The sequence below is a fragment of the Amblyraja radiata genome, chromosome 23 (genome assembly GCF_010909765.2).
Source record: "Amblyraja radiata isolate CabotCenter1 chromosome 23, sAmbRad1.1.pri, whole genome shotgun sequence".
Classification (NCBI taxonomy): domain Eukaryota; kingdom Metazoa; phylum Chordata; class Chondrichthyes; order Rajiformes; family Rajidae; genus Amblyraja; species Amblyraja radiata.
The window spans coordinates 21,719,643-21,737,299 of NC_045978.1; the positions used below are offsets into that span (position 1 = coordinate 21,719,643).

Sequence of the window (17,657 nt, forward strand, 5' to 3'; positions counted from 1 at the left end):
AAGGACACAATAGGTGCATTCCAGGTCGGGACCAGATCCGAGACATTACCTATTCACGTTCCCCAGTTGTTTGTACGTTAATTGGCTTCTGTAAAACTGTAAATTGTCCCTAGTTTGTAGGATAGTGCTAACTATCGCTGGTCGGAGCAGACTTGGTGGACCAAAGGGCCCGTTTCCACACTGTGTATCTAAAGTCTAAAGATGTTGCCTGACCCGCTGAGTTACTATGTGCCTTTTTTAGCTATAGAGTCCACTGCGTTTACCTGCAGAGAAAGTTCACCCCCTCCCCACTCATCAGCACCATTGCAAAATTAAAGCAGTACCCATTTGCTGTACTTCAGAGGTCCTGTGAATCCTAGTGCTTCGACCAGTTTTGTGAAGGTACCCACTTGTTCCTCCGCAGGCTGAGCTGTGACTTTCACATTGTAAAACTGTTAAAGATAAAACAGACATGTCAGTGACGAGTCACCAGACCATCATTATTTACCCAAGCTTGAACACAAATGCCAAGGACAACAATAAATTAACCTGGATAAACGAAAAACTGCAGATGCTGATTTACAAAAAGTAACCATTGTGCTTTTAAGACTTTAGAGATACAGCGCGGAAACAGGCCCTTCGGCGCACTGAGTCCACGGCGATCAGTGGTTACCCCGTACACTAGCACTATGCTGTACACTAGGGACAATTTTTTTTTTTTACTGAAGCCAATTAACCCAAAACCTGTACGTCTTTGGAGTGTGGGAGGAAACCGGAGCACACGGAGAAAACCCACGCTGTCACAAGGAGAACATACAAACTACAGACAGAACTCGTAGTCAGAATCTAACCCAGGTAGATGATGTGTGAGTTTGTAGGTTAATTGGTCCTCTGTAAATTGTCCCGCCTGTGCAGGGAGTTGATAAAAAAAAAAGTGGGATAATGTAGAACCAGTATGAATGGCCGATCAATGGTTAGCATGGAGTCAGTGGGCCAAAGGGCCTGTTGCCATGCTGTATCTCTAAACTAAACAAAGTAACCTGCATTTATATTTAATAGGAACCAGAGGGGCAAATTTTTCAAACACAAAGAGTGATGGGTATATGGAACGAGCTGCCAGAGAAGGTAACTGTGGCTGGTACTATTACAACATTTAAAAGACATTTGGACAGCTACATGAATAAGAAATGGTTTAAAGAGATATGGACCAAACGTGGACCAAGTAACAGGACATCAGGTTGAGGGGAGATCTGATGGAAGTATTTAAAATTATGAGAGTCATGGATATGATAGACAGTCAGAACCTTTTTCCCCCGGATGGAAATGTCAAAGACAGTGATGCAGTGCTGAGGTTTTATAAGGCACCAGTCAGGCCACCTTTGGACCATTGCGAGCAGTTTTGGGTCCCATATCTGAGGAAGGATGTGCTGGCTTTGGAGAGGGTCCAGAGAAGGTTTACAAGAATGATTCCAGGGATGATTAAATTAACATATGATGAGCGTTTGATGGCACTGGGCATGGTACTCGCTGGAGTTTAGAAAGATATGTGGGGACCTCACTGAAACTTACTAAATAGTGAAAGGCTTGGATAGAATGGACGTGGAGATGTTTCCACTAGTGGGAGAGTTTAGGACCAGATGCCATAGCCTCAGAATAAAATGACGTATGTTTAGAAAGCACATAAGGAGGAATTTCTTTAATCAGAGGGTGGTGTATCTGTGGAATTCATTGCCGCATACTGCTGTGGAGGCCAAATCATTGCCCATTTTTAAGGTTGAGATTGACAGATTCTTGATTAGGTGGGGTGCCAAGTGTTATGGTAGAAGGCAGGAGAATGGGGTTGAGAGGGATAGATGGATCAGCCATGATTTAATGATGGAGTAGACTCTATGGGCTGAATGTCCTACTTCTGCACCTATTACATGAAAAAAAACGAGGATTTATGGTGAGAGGGGAAATGTGTTGAGTGCCTGGAAAGAGCTGTCAGGGGTGGTGGTGGAGGCAGATACAACAGTGGCAATTAAAAGGCTTTTGGACTGACATATGAACAGGAGGGGAATGGAGGGATATGGATGACATGCAGACAGAGGAGACTTGTTTAACTTGGCATCTTGTTCAGCACAGACATTGTGGGCTGAAGGGCCTGTTCCTGCGATGCAAGGCAGCATCTCCGCAGTAAAGGAATAGGTGACGTTTTGGGTAGAGTCTGAAGATGGGTCTCGACCCGGAATGTCACCTATTCCTTCTCTCCAGAGATGCAGCCTGGCCCGCTGAGTTGCTCCAGCTTTTTGTGTCTATCTTTGGCCTGTTCCTGTGCTGCACTGTTCAGTGTCCTGTGTTGTAACCCACCGTTGGTGTTGAATGAACGGCCCGAAATGGCAGCTGGTGTCCCTGGGAAGCATGAAGCAGCGCACGGCTCGAGGCAGGAGTGTCAAGCCTGAGAACGTTGCCGCCGATCCCCAGACTCCGAAGCACCACTCGAAGCTGAAAGAAAACAAGAAACCAATTCAGACCTGCACCGTTTGCAAATACCAACAGTGGCCACTGTGGAAGTGAAAGGCTAAGAGCTACATTTCCCCCATCTCGTTACCTGCTGTGAATTTTTACTCATGCTCATAAAGGAAAAGTGTAAGTAACTGACCTCACCAGGTAAATCACTTAATTAGAAACCAGAGTGTATAACAGCATTGTGCCACCTTAAAGTCCCCCACCACCTGCTCCAACGTCATACAGTGAAATGCGATTACCCATATGTACAATCCGATATCTAGAAGCCTTTTTGATCCTCTGCGATGGATATTGTGCTCATACAGGACTTCAGCACTGGTGCTCCCTGCAAACTTTAACTAGCAAGGAAATTTCAAACAATAGCCCATTTACACCAAGTGTGTTAAACGATAGGGGTGGGGCATCACAGTGACACAGCTGGTAGAGTTGCTGCTGACTACGGGTGTTGTCTGTACAAAGCTTGTGCGTTCTCCCTGTGACCGCGTGGGTTTTCACCAGGTGCTCGAGTTTCTCCCACATTCCAAAGATGTGCAAGTTTGTAGGTTAATTGGCTTCAGTGTGTAGGATAGTTCTCCTGCAAAGAGTGATCGCTGGTTGGTGCGGACTAGATGGGCCGAAGGGCCTGTTTCTACACTATATCTCCAAAGTCTATAAGCATCATATAGCCCTTCAGCCCATCTCGTCCGTGCCGACCAAGATGCCCCATCTAAGCTTGTCCCATTTGGCTGCATTTGGTCAGTTCTTTCCGTATCCATTGCCTCATTGTCACCTGTGTGGTTCCAACCAGGCTAAATAAAAACACACGGGGCAAATCCAGCTGGTGAGGTGACAGGTTAGAATCGTGGAGTCATACAGCACGGAAACAGTGCCTTCAGCCCAACCCGTCCATGCTGGCCAAGATGCCCCATCTAGGCTGCATACCAATTGCCCGTGTATGGCCCACATCCCTCTAAACCTTTCCTATCCATGTAACTGTCCAAATATCTTTTAAATGCTGTTATAGCACCTGCCACAACTACCTCCTCTGGTAGTTTGCTCCATATACTCACCACCCTCTGTGTGAAAATGTTATCCTTCGGGTTCCTATTAAATCTCCCTCTCGCACCATAAACCTATGCCATCAAGTTCTTTACTCCCCTAATCTGGGGGGGAAGACCCTATCTATTGATTCTCCTGCCTTGGGGGAAAAGACACTTTCTATTGAACTCATGATTTAATACACCTCTATAAGATCACCCCCTCAGCCTCCTACGTTCCAAGGAATTACAGTCCTAGCCTGCCCAACCGCTCCCTGTAGCTCAGGCCTGGCAACACATGTGAGGATTGCATGGTTTATGTATTTCCAATAATGAAGCCACAATAATGCACTCCCTTTTGAAAAATAGAAAGTTTGACAGGAGCACGAGACCGTCGTGGAATGACAAACTGTTTGTTCCATTACCATGGCTACTTCTGTAATCCTGAAGCAAACCAAAAATTGGAGAAAATACACACCATCAGCACAAGGGAATAGAAATGCATCAAAGTTCTCTCTGAGCTTATTCCAATTGAAAACATCGAGAAGATGGCACTCCCTCTCTGTTGCAACAGTCAATTTGGTACCAAATCCCAACGGCAATTCCGGGGAAAGATTTGTTACAGCTCTGAGACATGCAAGTCTTTCTAAACCACAAAATATTTCCTCATCGTAGGTCATAGATAAAGTTCCTACATATTCAGCAGAGATATTAAACTCCTTTACAGCAGCCAGATTATTACACAAAACATATCCTTTTATTCTGAGCTTGCGCCTCTGATCCCAGACTCTCTCACCAGTGGAAACCCTCTCCACATCCACTCAATCCAGGCCTTTCACTATTCGGTAAGTTTCAATGATGAAATACCAAAGAGTGAAAGGTCTAGATAGAGTGGATGTGGAGTGTTTCCACTAACAGGAGTCTAGGACCAGAGGGCACAGCCGCAGAATAAAAGGATGTACCTTTAGGAAGGATATGAGGGGGAATTTCTTTAGTCACAGGGTGGTAAATTTGTGGAATTCATTGCCAGACAGCAGTGGATGTTGTCATTTGGGTGTTTTTAAAGCAGAGATTTACAGGTTTTTGATTAGTAAGGGTGTCAAACGTTATGGGGGAAAGGCAGGAGAATGAGGTGGAGAGGGAAAGATAGATCAGGTATGATTGAGTGGTAGAGCAGACTCTTTAGACCAGGGTGAGCAACCTTGTTCTGCATAGGGGCCGGGCCGCATGTCTGTGAGCGGATGGCGGGCCACATCTATCACGTGTGCACATGGACCCCGCCCTGGATGGCAGGCATCAAATCACGTGTTCACAGAAGGTAGACAAAAATGCTGGAGAAACTCAGTGAGTGAGGCAGCCTCATGCAATCCTTGCATGTCTCACCTGCTGAGTTTCTCCGGCATTTTTGTCTACCATCCATTTTTCCAGCATCTGCAGTTCTTTCTTAAACATGTTCACAGAAGGTGCACGGCTTTGCGCAGGATACGGTACGGCCAGAGCTCGGCGCTCGGCGGGCCGAATGATTACGGAAAAAAAAATCCACCTGTGGGCCGGATGATTTCAGGTTATGGGCCGCATCCGGCCCAGGGGGTGTAGGTTGCCGACCCCTGCTTTAGACTTTAGAGATACAGTGCCGATCAACGATCCACCTGTACACGAGCACTATCCTGTATACTAGGGACATTTCAAAGGTCTTGTATTGTCACGTGCACCAAATAAGGTACAGTGATATGCGAATTACCATGCAGCCATACTAAAAAAGCAACAAGACACAGAACTACATAAAAGTTAACATAAACATCCACCACGGCAGATTCCCCACATTCCTCACTGTGATGGAAAGCAATAAAGGCAAGGCAAGGCAAGGCAACTTTATTTATATAGCACATTTCATACACGAGGCAGACTCAAAGTGCTTCACATAAAAACATGTCATACAATAAACGAAATAATAAAATGAAATAAAATAGAAGAACTAAAAGAAAAGAAAAGCAAAATTAAAAATGCATTATAAAAAGTGCAAAAGTTAAAAGTGCAATGTAGTTAAGATTTAGCTGAAAGCTAAAGTAAACATAAAAGTTTTCAGTCTTGTTTTAAAAGTGGTCAAAGTTGAGGCAAGTCTTAAATCTTCAGGAAGTTTATTCCAGCTATTTGTTGCATAGTAACTAAATCCTGCTTTCCCATGTTTTGTATTTACTCTGGGAATCACTAGCAGATTGGTTTCAGAAGATCTTAGCGGTCTAGAAGGCTTATATAGTGCTAGTCTAATCTTCTTCCCTCATTTTTTACCAAAGCCAATTAACCTACAAACGTGTACTTTTTTGGAGTGTGCGAGAAAATAGGAGCACTCTGAGAAAACCCACGCTGTCACAGGGAGAACGTACATACTCAGTACAGACAGCTCCCATAGTCAGGATGGAACCCGGGTCTCTGACGCTGTAAGGCAGCAACTCTGCTGTAGTGCCACTGTGCCTTCCCAGAGTCCTCGATGGGCCGAATAGCATAATTATGTTCCTATGATTTATGAAAACATGTAGCAGGGACTGTTCTGATCTACAATGTGATCAAGGGAGATTCAACAGGAACCTTAAAGGCTGTCGGATAAACACTCGAGCGGGAAATTTGTAAAGCTATTGGGAAGCAGCAAGGGAATGTGACCAAAAATAGATACAAAATGGTGGATTAACTCAGCGAGTCAGGCAGCATCTGGAGAAAAGGAATAGGTAATGTTTCGGGTCAAAACCCTTCTTCAGACATGAGTCATAAGAGACAAGAGAAAGACAGAGAGACAGAGAGTGAATGCAAGGGTTACTTGAAATTTGAGAAATCAATATTCATACCGCTGGGCTGTAAGCTGCCCAAGTGAAATATGAGGTGCCGTTCCTCCAATTGGAATGTGACCAATTGGATAAGCTTTTCAGAGACCTACCATAGACTTAGCCTGAATGGCCTCCTCCTGTGCTGCATCCTCTATGATATAGATGCAGTCAGTGATGGTAGTCAAGCAGCATGGTGCATGTGTCTCTCTGGATTGTAGTACGACTACCCAACCCAAGTCCAATGGGACCAAGGTGGGTAAAAAAAAAAAGGCACAAAAAGCTGGATCAGTGAAGTAAATGGAAGGCGACGTTTCTGGCCGGGTCCCTTCTTCGGATTATTGTAGTAGGGAGGGAGAAAGCTGGAGGAGAGGCGGTGGAACAAAGCATCAGGTGATAGGTGGATACAGGTGAGGGGGGGATTGGCAGATGGGTGGACACGGAGGCCATAGATGAAAAGGAGCAAAAGGCAGTGAGATAAGGAGAGATAAGACATGAAATGCAAGGGATGAGAATGGAAGGGGAAATGTGGTAGATTGTGGGAGAAATGGATACGCATCCCTGTGGGACAGGGGGATGGGAGGTGAAAAAAATTGAGGGGTGGTGGGGTTGTTAGTAGGTTACCCAAAATTGGATAATTCAATGTTCATAGTGCTGGGTTGTAAGCTAGTTAGGCGCTGTTCCTCCAGTTTGCGTGTGGCCTCACACTGGCAATGGTGGAGGCCCAGGACAAAATGGTCAGTGTGGGAATAGGGAGGGGATTCAAAATTGTTAGCAAAAAGGAGATCCAGTTGGCCTTGATGGACCGAGCGCAAGTGTTTGGAGAAAATGTCACCGAGTCTATGCTTGGTTTTGCCGATGTAAAGGGGGCCACATCGGGAGCATCGGATGAGGCTCAATCTAGGTGTTGGGTTCAGGTCAACACGAGTCAGGCTTCAATTACTTATTACAAGACAGAAGGAGGCTATTTGACCCATTAGTTCAATTCCCTCTCGCAGATGTGTGAATCAATCAGTCCCATCCCACCTCAATGCGTACAACCCTCTCTGCAAAAAAGAGCTCCATCCCACTCTGTTGCAAATCCACTGCATTTGACAGAAGAGATTGGTGGAGAAAATAGGAAACTAGGCACAGCAACTGCAGTTGCTGGTTTACAAAAAAGACACAAAATGCTGGAGTAACTCAGTGGGCCTGGCAACATCTCTGGAGGACACAGATAGGTGACGACTTGGGTCAGGACCTATTTTCAGACCACGGGTCCCGACCTGAATATAGAAATCAACTATATTATGAGATCAATAAACTAGAGAACATTGACTGAATTGACTGTGAAAAAAACAAGACAATAACTATTGGAGGGACTCAGACCCAAAGACTCCGGTGATTTATAAAAATTACCATGCTGTTAGATTTCTCCCTCATCTGCCCTCTCCCATCAGGCAAGATTCAAGATTCAAGAGAGTTTATTGTCATGTGTCCCAGATAAGACAATGAAATTCTTGCTTTGCTTCAGCACAACAGAATATAGTAGGCATAAATAAATACATAGAACAGATCAGTGTGACCATATACCAATGAATATATATATTTGTATATATACACACACATAAATAAACAGATAAAGTGCAATGGGCTATTAATGATCAGAGTTTTGTTTGAGTTGAGTTCAATAGCCTGATGGCTGTGGGGAAGCGGCTATTCCTGAACCTGGATGTTGCAGATTTCAGGCTCCTGTACCATCTACCTGAAGGCAGCGGGGAGGTGAGTGAGGTACAGATGTGTGAAAAGGCACACCTTCTGATTCAGGGCCAGTTTCTTCCCAGCTGTTATCAGGCAACTGAACCATCCTATCATAGAAACACAGAAACAAAGAAAATAGGTGCAGGAGTAGGCCATTCGGCCCTTCGAGCCTGCACCGCCATTCAATATGATCATGGCTCATCATCCAACTTAGTATCCTGTACCTGCCTTCTCTCCATACCCCCTGATCCCTTTAGCCAGAAGGGCCACATCTAACTACCTCTTAAATATAGCCAATGAACTCGCCTCAACTACATTCTGTGGCAGAGAATTCCAGAGATTCACCACTCTGTGTGAAAAATGTTTTTCTCATCTCAGTCCTAAAAGATTTCCCCTTGATCCTTAAACTGTGACCTCTTGTTCTGGACTTCCCCAACATCGGGAACAATCTTCCTGCATCTAGCCTGTCCAACCCCTTAAGAGTTTTGTAAGTTTCTATAAGATCCCCCCTCAATCTTCTAAATTCTAGCGAGTACAAGCCGAGTATATCCAGTCTTTCTTCATATGAAAGTCCTGACATCCCAGGAATCAGTCTGGTGAACCTTCTCTGTACTCCCTCGATGGCAAGAAAGTCCTTCCTCAGATTAGGAGACCAAAACTGTACGCAATACTCCAGGTGTGGTCTCACCAAGACCCTGTACAACTACAGTAGAACCTCCCTGCTCCTATACTCAAATCCTTTTGCTATGAATGCTAACATACCATTTGCTTTCTTCACTGCCTGCTGCACCTGAATGCCTACTTTCAATGACTAGTGTACCATGACACCCAGGTCTCGTTGCATCTCCCCTTTTCCCAATCGGCCACCATTCAGACTAGAGAGCAGTCCTGAGCCACTATCTACCTTATTGGAGACCCTCAGGCTATCTTTAATCGGACTTTATTTTGCACTAAACATTATTCCCTTTATCATGTCTGTACACTGTGGATGGCTCAATTGTAATCATCTATAACCCTTCCGCTGACTGGATAGCATGCAACAAAAGCTTTTCACTGTACCTCGGTACACAATAAAGCAAACTATACTCTCCTGAAGCACAATGCAATACATTCAAAAGGCAAATTTCAGCTGCAGGGAACATCAGTAAAGGGAACAAAGCCACTGAGGAAAGCTGGGAAAGAGTCACCAAATGCAAATAGGCAGTTCCGCATGTGGTATGGGTGTTCATTCCAAGTTGTGTAACAACGCCTCAGGGCAGAGTGTTGGTCGCACTAATATCCAGATGGTTTTGTATAATTTGTGTATAAATTTTCTCTCTCAATTCCATGACTATTACTGCTGCACTGAAATATTAATGTTTCCAAAACATTGAGCACAGAACAGTGCAGCACAGAAGCGGGTCCGCTGCCCCACGATGTCCGTGCCGAACATGATGCCAAGTTAAACTCATTTGCAGGTACGATCGCGACATCTAAGAAACAATTAGGCAGGTATATAGATAGGATAGGTTTAGAAGGATACGAGCCAAGTGCAGGCAGGTGGGACGAGTGTAGATGGGACATGTTGGTCGTTGTGGGCATGTTGGGCTGACGGGCTCGTTTCCACGTTGTATGACTCTATAGTACATGATACTATATTTATAAACTAAAATCTCTGTGCAATATCTGGAACGGCAGCCACTAATTCCAATCATGCGTACCTAGCTGTGATGACAGGTGAGTATATGCAGCTCTGCCTGAGGAGGCCCAAAGCTCATTCCAAAGTCTTGTGGTATTTTTCATGTTACTGGTAGCTCCAAATTAAATCCAGAAAGTGCCTAGTTATGACACAAAGTGCTGGAGTAACTCAGCGGGTGAAGCAGCATCTCTGCAGATCAAGGGTAGGTGATGTTTCGAGTCGGGACCCTTCTGCAGATCAATTGTAGTAGTTGGGAGAAAGCTGGAAGAGAGGTGGGGGCGGAAGAAACCCTGACAAGTGATAGATGGATCCATGTGATGCGGGTTTGATTGGGGGATGGTTGGACAAAGACCAGAGATTAAAAGGCGAAGAGTAATGTCCTGCCCCCACCTCTCTTCCAGCTTTCTTCCCACTCTCCCACTGAGACTCTCCCACTCTCAGATATCCGACTTCACACCAGTGGCAGAAATGCACTTTGAATCTCAATCTCATTCCAACAAGAACACTCCCACCTTTCAACTCCACTCTAGTTGTAATCCTGTGAATCCCATTCCTCTGCTTTTGTGGTCTGGTAAAATATCCCCCTCAAACATCTAGGGAATCCCTTTCGGAATGTCCCGGTTACCTTTTTGGTCTCGCATGCAGTGAAGTTTATATCGTAACGACAAAAAAATGTTCTATTCTACATTGCCCCAAGTATTTGCCCATTGTATTGAATCTCAACTGCAAAGAGAAATATCTTCACTCTTTCTACTCCACGTAGACCCTTCGCGACAGGGTAATGGATTTCAGCCTCCAGTTTAGACTGGAGAAGAAAATAAAGTTGAGTGAAGATTTGATAGTGATGGACAAGATCATGTAGATACAAGGTATTGCTTGTCCATTCCTCCACAGATGCTGCCTGACCCAGTGATTTCCTCCAGCACTTTGTGTTTTCCTGAAGAATCCAGCATCAGCATTTCTCTGTGTCTGCATGATCTTGTACATCTCTGTCAAATCTTAGCTCAACTTTATTTGCTTTTCCAGTCTACACTGGAGGTTGAAAGCCCTTATCTCTATGTCAGGGCCATCCTAAGATGGCGAATGAGACTATAACACTTTAAAGATACAGTGTGGAAACAGGCACTTCGACCCACTCAGCCCACGCCGACCAGCGATCCCTTTACGCTAACACTATCCTACGCTCTAGGGACAATTTACAATTTTACTGACGCCAATTAACCTAAAACCCTGCACGTTTTTGGGGTGTGGGGAAACTAGCGCACTGGAGAAAACCCACGCGGTCACAGGGAGAATGTACAAACTCCATACAGACAGCATCTGTAGTCTGGATCGAACCCGGGTCTCTGGCACTGAAATGCTGCAACTCTGCTGCTGCGACACTTTGTCACTCTGTCGACTGTCGATTCCCTCCACAATGGAATACTCGTTTCTCTAACGGAGCAGCGATTAAGCAGTTTGGACATACTCTCAACAGTTTGGAAGAGTGAGGTTCGATCTCAATGAAACATCACGAGGCTAGACCGCTGGACACGGGGGTGAGAGTTCTCCTGTCTAGGCAACAAGAATCTCAACATAACACATTAGCCTTAAGATGAGGAGAACATTCTTCACTCAAATAGCAAATCTTTCGGCATCTCTAAGCAAGAAGGATGTGGAGGTTCTATTGGCGAGTGTATTCGAGAAAGAGAATGGTATATTTTTAGATTTTGAGGGAATTGAAGTTTGACATTAGTGCAGCAATGGTGGTGGCAAGGTGAAAGACTAAGAACGGTCTTTGCAAAACGGAGCACTCAAGTTGTCCGAAATTCACCCTAGATCGAACAAGAACATTTTGCACTCTGTTTACTTGTAAATACAATCCCAGAATTCAAGAAAATCTGGCATAAACCTCAGATCCTAGTATGTTCTTAGAATTTCCGAATATCACATTAGTATTCTGTGGCAATGGTGGTCTCGCTGTTTTCAATCAGTATCATTTTCAGCTTCTCTGTTAAATATCACCAACATGGTTTCTATTTCACTGAAGCCACAGTTTATCAGCACATATTTTGCAAACTGCACACAGTAGAATGGTTATGAAAGCCACACCTTATATAAAAAATCACAGAAATCTCTTGACCTTCACCCTCTCTCGTTCCATTGTACTGACAGGGGAATTTGTAGGTTAGTTCCCTCAGAGGGGGAAAAAAAATCCTTCAAAAACTCTTCTAAATATCACTGTCCAATATATTCATGGTGCATCGTTAACCAAATGTAGTTTGAAAATTAAAAGCCCCCAGGGAATGTTGCGCAGAGAATCAAATCAAGCAGGCCAGTAAATAAAGCTACCTGGGGGATGGAGACGATTTATGATTGACACAGAGCGGCATCGCGTCTTGCAAACATCACCAAGCAAATGAGGTCATTCTCACACAGGCATTAAGGATCCCCTAAACACAATGGTACAGGTGAACACGCACACCTTCAAATTCAGGGACAGTTTCTTCCCAGCTGTTATCAGGCAACTGAACCATCCTATCACCAACTAGAGAGCAGTCCTAACTTACCATCTACCTCATTGATGACCCTGGGATTATCTTTAATCAGACTTTACAGAACTTTATCCTGCACCTGTACAATGTGCAGGATAATAATGTGATAATAAATGTAATAATGTATAATCTTTCCGCTGACGCAACATAAAAGTTTTTCACTGTACCTCAGTGCATGTAAAAATATTAAACTAAACTATGAAGAAGGACCTTGACCGGAAACGTCACCTATCCTTTATCTGTTAACCCACTGACTCCCATGGCTATCTGGACTGCACTTCTTCCCACCCTACTTCCTGTAAGGACTCCATCCCCTACTCCCAATTCCTCATTCTATGCCGCATCTGCACCCAGGATGAGGTGTTCAAAACCAGGGCTTCAGGAGATGTCCTCTTTATTTAGGAATGGGGGTTCCCTTCTTCGACTATAGATGAGGCTCTCAACAGGGTCTCCTTTATATCCTGTAGCTCCGCTCTCACTCCCCATCCCCCCCACTCATAACAAGGGCAAAGTTCCCCTTGTCCTCTCCTTCCACCCCACCAGTCGTCAAATACAATGATAATCCTCCAACATTTTCGCCACCTCCAATGGAATCCCACCACTGGCCACATCTTCCCATCTCCTCACCTTTCGGCCTTCCGCAGAGACCGCTCCCTCCGTAACTCCCTGGCAGAGGTTCACCTGCACCTCCTCCAACCTTATCTATTGCATCCACTGCTCTTGGTGTCAACTGCTCTACATTGGTGAGACCAAGCGTAGACTTGGCGATCGCTTCGCCCAACACCTCCACACAGTTCGCATTAACCAACCTGATATCCCGGTGGCCCAGCACTTCAACCCCTCCCATTCCGAATCTGACCTTTCTGTCCTGGGTCTCCTCCATGGCCAGAGTGAGTCCCACCTCAAAGTGGAGGAGCAGCACCTCATATTTCGCTTGGGTAGTTTACACCCCAGCGGTATGAGCATTGACTTCTACAATTTCTTGCTCTCCTTGCTTTCTCCCTCCTTCCCCTCCCCTTCCCAGCTCTCCCACAGCCTACTGTCTCCGCCTCTTCCTTTCTTCTTCCAGCCCCCCCCATCCCTACATCAGTCTGAAGGGTCTCGACCCGAAACGTCACCTATTCCTTCGCTCCAAAGATGCTGCCTCACCCGCTGAGGTTCTCCAGCATTTTTGTCTACCTTCGAATTTTCCAGCATCTGCAGTTCTTTCTTAAAAATAAACCATCTATGAAGTAGGGTCCCGATCCAAAACGTAACTTACCCATTTTCTCCCGAGATACTGCCTGAACAGCTGAATTACTACAGCACTTTGTACCTATCTTTGGTATAAACCAGCATCAGCAGTTCCTTTTTATTATATCTAGATTTCATATTCGACCATGGCAAGATCATTTCCCTCTTCCCTCCCTCCATCCCCTTCCACATGATGTCAGAACAATAGCCTCCTCCTCGATGTTAGCGTGGCGAAGGAGCTAGTTATTGATTTTAGGAGGCACGTGGAGTACATGTCCCATGGTGCGGAAAAGGAAATGGTTAAGAGCTTCAAGTGCTTTGGCGTTAATATTATCAATTATCTGTGGTGTAACATCCAAGAAGGCACACATACACCTCTATTTCTTGAGGAGTGAGGAAATTCACCAATGACTCTTACAAACTTCTACAGATGCTCCAAAGAAAGGATACTGACAGGTTGCATCACAGTTTGGTTTGCTCTGCCCAAGACCACGAAAAAAACTGAGAGTTGTGGATGTAGCCTAGTCCATCACACAGACCAGACTTCCCACCAGTGTGATGAGCTATAGGCTGGCCTTGACATTAACGTCCAGCAAAGACATCCTACTTATTACAACACAAGAGGCCATTCAGCCACAAAGTCTTTGCAAGGAATATTTTTGCCCTGAAATCCATCTACCTTCTTGAAGACACTAGGAACTACAGATGCTGGAATCTTGCATAGAACACAAGTGCTGGAGTAACTCAATGGGTCAGGCAGCATCTTTGGAGGACATGGATTTCGGGTCAGGTTTAAAGATGGGACCCGACCCGAAACGGTAGGTATCCATGTTCTCCAGAGATGCTGCCTGACTCGCTGAGTTTCTTCAGCACTTTGATCGCTGCATCCTCTGTGGAACTTTCTACTGCTTGACACAGTGAGTGAAGAAACTTCTCCACATCTCAGCCCGATATATCTTATCCAGATTCGAAACAAGACCAGGGTTCTTCCCCAACAGCCCCACAGCCCCGGATACACCTTCCCTACCTCCAGCCTGTTAAACCTTCACCCCAGAATTTATTCAAGAAGCCCATTTTTTCTTCCAGATCTTATCCTCGAAATCTATCACTGAAAAATCGACACCTTGTCTGGATTCATCACACAAAAGGAGGAAAATCCATTTGCTTCCACAAACATTCCTGTCCTCTCCCCTGCACTCAGTGCCATCCTCAGACCGCAGCCCCACCTTCCAGACCCTCTCCCCTGTCGACCCTCCTCTCCCCTGCTGTTTCTCCCACGTCTCCTTCTGCAATCCTCCCCTCAAAACCATTACTCTTCCTGTGACTCCCCTTGTCCTCCACTCACCCCTCCCCCTTCCCAGTCTCCCATCCTACTATTCCCCCTACCCTAAGCCTATCCTTCCCCCCAATCTCCTTCTCCCATCCACATATTCCACCCCTCTCCTTACTACACCCTTTCCCCCACCTCCTGTATCCCTCCTCCTCTTTATCATCCCTTCTCCTACCCATCATCCTCGCACCTCCATGCAGCATTCCCTCCCTACCCCTTATCCCCAAACCCTTTCATTACCCACCTCTGCCCTTTATCCTTGCACACCCCTAACTCACTCCATATGTCATCCCATCCCTCATCCACAACTCCTCTCCCCCCGCATCGTCTGTCCCCTCCACACTGCTCCCCACTCTCACCCACTCACTCTCTCTCCCTTACCAGAGGGCCGCCACTCATCCCCCCGCCGATCTTCCCCTGACCTTCTCCTCCGGCTTCCGGTCCGCCAGCGCCGCCCGTCCGACTCCGATCTGAACCAACCGTGTCCCTTCCCCCCCGTTCCCCGCTCCGGAAAACCCGGAATGCGGCACCAAGGTTCCCGGTGCGGTCGGGTCCGGCATGAGTCTGCACAGCCCTGGGAGAGTGGAGAATGAATGTCCCTGGGAATTCCCAACGTGCACTCACTCCAGCAGCAAATAATCTGGTTTATTGCCCCCCCCTAAAGCTCGTTAAACTACTTTATTATTAATAAAGGCACAAGAGACTGCAGATGCTGCAAACTTGAGCAAAAAAAAAAAACCCCGAACTGCTCAGTTTGTAGAAATAAAGAATTGTTATATGGTTATAAGAACCACAGATGCTGGTTTATACCAAAGATGGACACAAAAAACAGAAGTAACTCAGTGGGTCAGGCAGCATCTCTGGAGAAAAAGGATGGGTGACGATTTCATTCAGGTACCTTCCAGATGACCCAAAATGTCACCCATCCTTTATCTCTAGAGATGCTGCCTGGCCCGCTGAGTTCCTCCATCACTATGTGTCTTATCTAATGTGCTCAGTTTGTTTAGTTTCTTTAGAAACATAGAAAATAGGTGCAGGAGTAGGCCATTCGGCCCTTCGAGCCTGCACCGCCATTCAATATGATCATGGCTGATCATCCAACTCAGTATCCAGTACCTGCCTTCTCTCCATACCCCCTGATCCCTTTAGCCACAAGGGCCACATCTAACTCCCTCTTAAATATAGCCAATGAACTGGCCACAACTACCTTCTGTGGCAGAGAATTCCAGAGATTCACCACTCTGTGTGAAAAATGTTTTCCTCATCTCGGTCCTAAAAGATTTCCCCCTTATCCTTAAACTGTGACCCCTTGTTCTGGACTTCCCCAACATCGGGAACAATCTTCCTGCATCTAGCCTATCCAACCCCTTAAGAATTTTGTAAGTTTCTATAAGATCCCCCCTCAATCTTCCAAATTCTAGCGAGTACAAACCGAGTCTATCCAGTCTTTCTTCATATGAAAGTCCTGACATCCCAGGAATCAGTCTGGTGAACCTTCGCTGTACTCCCTCTATGGCAAGAATGTCTTTCCTCAGATTAGGAGACCAAAACTGTACGCAATACTCCAGGTGTGGTCTCACCAAGACCCTGTACAACTGCAGTAGAACCTCCCTGCTCCTATACTCAAATCCTTTTGCTATGAATGCTAACATACCATTCGCCTTCTTCACTGCCTGCTGCACCTGCATGCCTACTTTTAATGACTGGTGTACCATGACACCCAGGTCTCGTTGCATCTCCCCCTTTCCTAATCGGCCACCATTCAGATAATAGTCTACTTTCCTGTTTTTGCCACCAAAGTGAATAACCTCACATTTATCCACATTATACTGCATCTGCCATGCATTTGCCCACTCACCCAGCCTATCCAAGTCACCTTGCAGCCTCCTAGCATCCTCCACACAGCTAACACTGCCCCCCAGCTTCGTGTCATTTGCAAACTTGGAGATGTTGCATTCAATTCCCTCGTCCAAATCATTAATATATATCGTAAATAGCTGGGGTCCCAGCACTGAGCCTTGCGGTACCCCACTAGTCACTGCCTGCCATTGTGAAAAGGACCCGTTTACTCCTACCCTTTGCTTCCTGTCTGCCAGCCAGTTCTCTATCCACATCAATACTGAACCCCCAATACCGTGTGCTTTAAGTTTGTATACTAATCTCTTATGTGGGACCTTGTCGAAAGCCTTCTGAAAGTCCAGATATAACACATCCACTGGTTCTCCCTTATCCACTCTACTAGTTACATCCTCGAAAAATTTTATAAGATTCGTCAGACATGATTTACCTTTCATAAATCCATGCTGACTTTGTCCAATGATTTCACCACTTTCCAAATGTGCTGCTATCCCATCTTTAATAACTGATTCTAGCAGTTTCCACACTACCGACGTTAGACTAACTGGTCTGTAATTCCCCTTTTTCTCTCTCCCTCCCTTTCTAAAAAGTGGGGTTACATTAGCTACCCTCCAATCCTCAGGAACTACTCCAGAATCTAAAGAGTTTTGAAAAATTATCACTAATGCATCCACTATTTCTGGGGCTACTTCCTTAAGTACTCTGGGATGCAGCCTATCTGGCCCTGGGGATTTATCGGCCTTTAGTTCAAAGATACAGCATAGAAACAGGCTCTTTTGCCCACCCAGTCCACGCTGACCATCGATCGCCTGTTCACACCAGTTCTACGTTACCCCACTTTCTCATCCACTCCCTACACACATGGGGGGCAATTTTACCGAAGCCAATTAGCATGTCTTTGGGACGTGGGAGGAAACCGGAGCACCCGGAGGAAATCCCCGTGGTCACAGGGAGAATGTGCAAACT

General features: G+C 45.7%; 1 protein-coding gene across 2 annotated transcripts in view; it reads right to left on the reverse strand.

Annotated features, from left to right (window-relative positions):
* The window catches only part of LOC116986323 (ubiquinol-cytochrome-c reductase complex assembly factor 1), an 88,436-nt gene extending 73,119 nt beyond the window's left edge, over positions 1-15,317 (reverse strand). Inside the window, exons 1-3 of one of the 2 annotated variants that reach the window (XR_004415452.1) lie at positions 15,216-15,297; positions 2,329-2,463; positions 324-431 (exon numbers count right to left, since the gene is read on the reverse strand). Coding sequence is in view for 1 of the 2 variants with exons in the window: in XM_033041744.1 (XP_032897635.1) it covers positions 324-431; positions 2,329-2,463; positions 15,216-15,233 (261 nt within the window). In the remaining variant the exon portion in view is untranslated. Of the gene's footprint in view, positions 1-323; positions 432-2,328; positions 2,464-15,215 lie in introns of both variants that reach the window. The other variant, XM_033041744.1, reaches the window with a different exon arrangement.
* Positions 15,318-17,657: the final 2,340 nt, after the last annotated feature.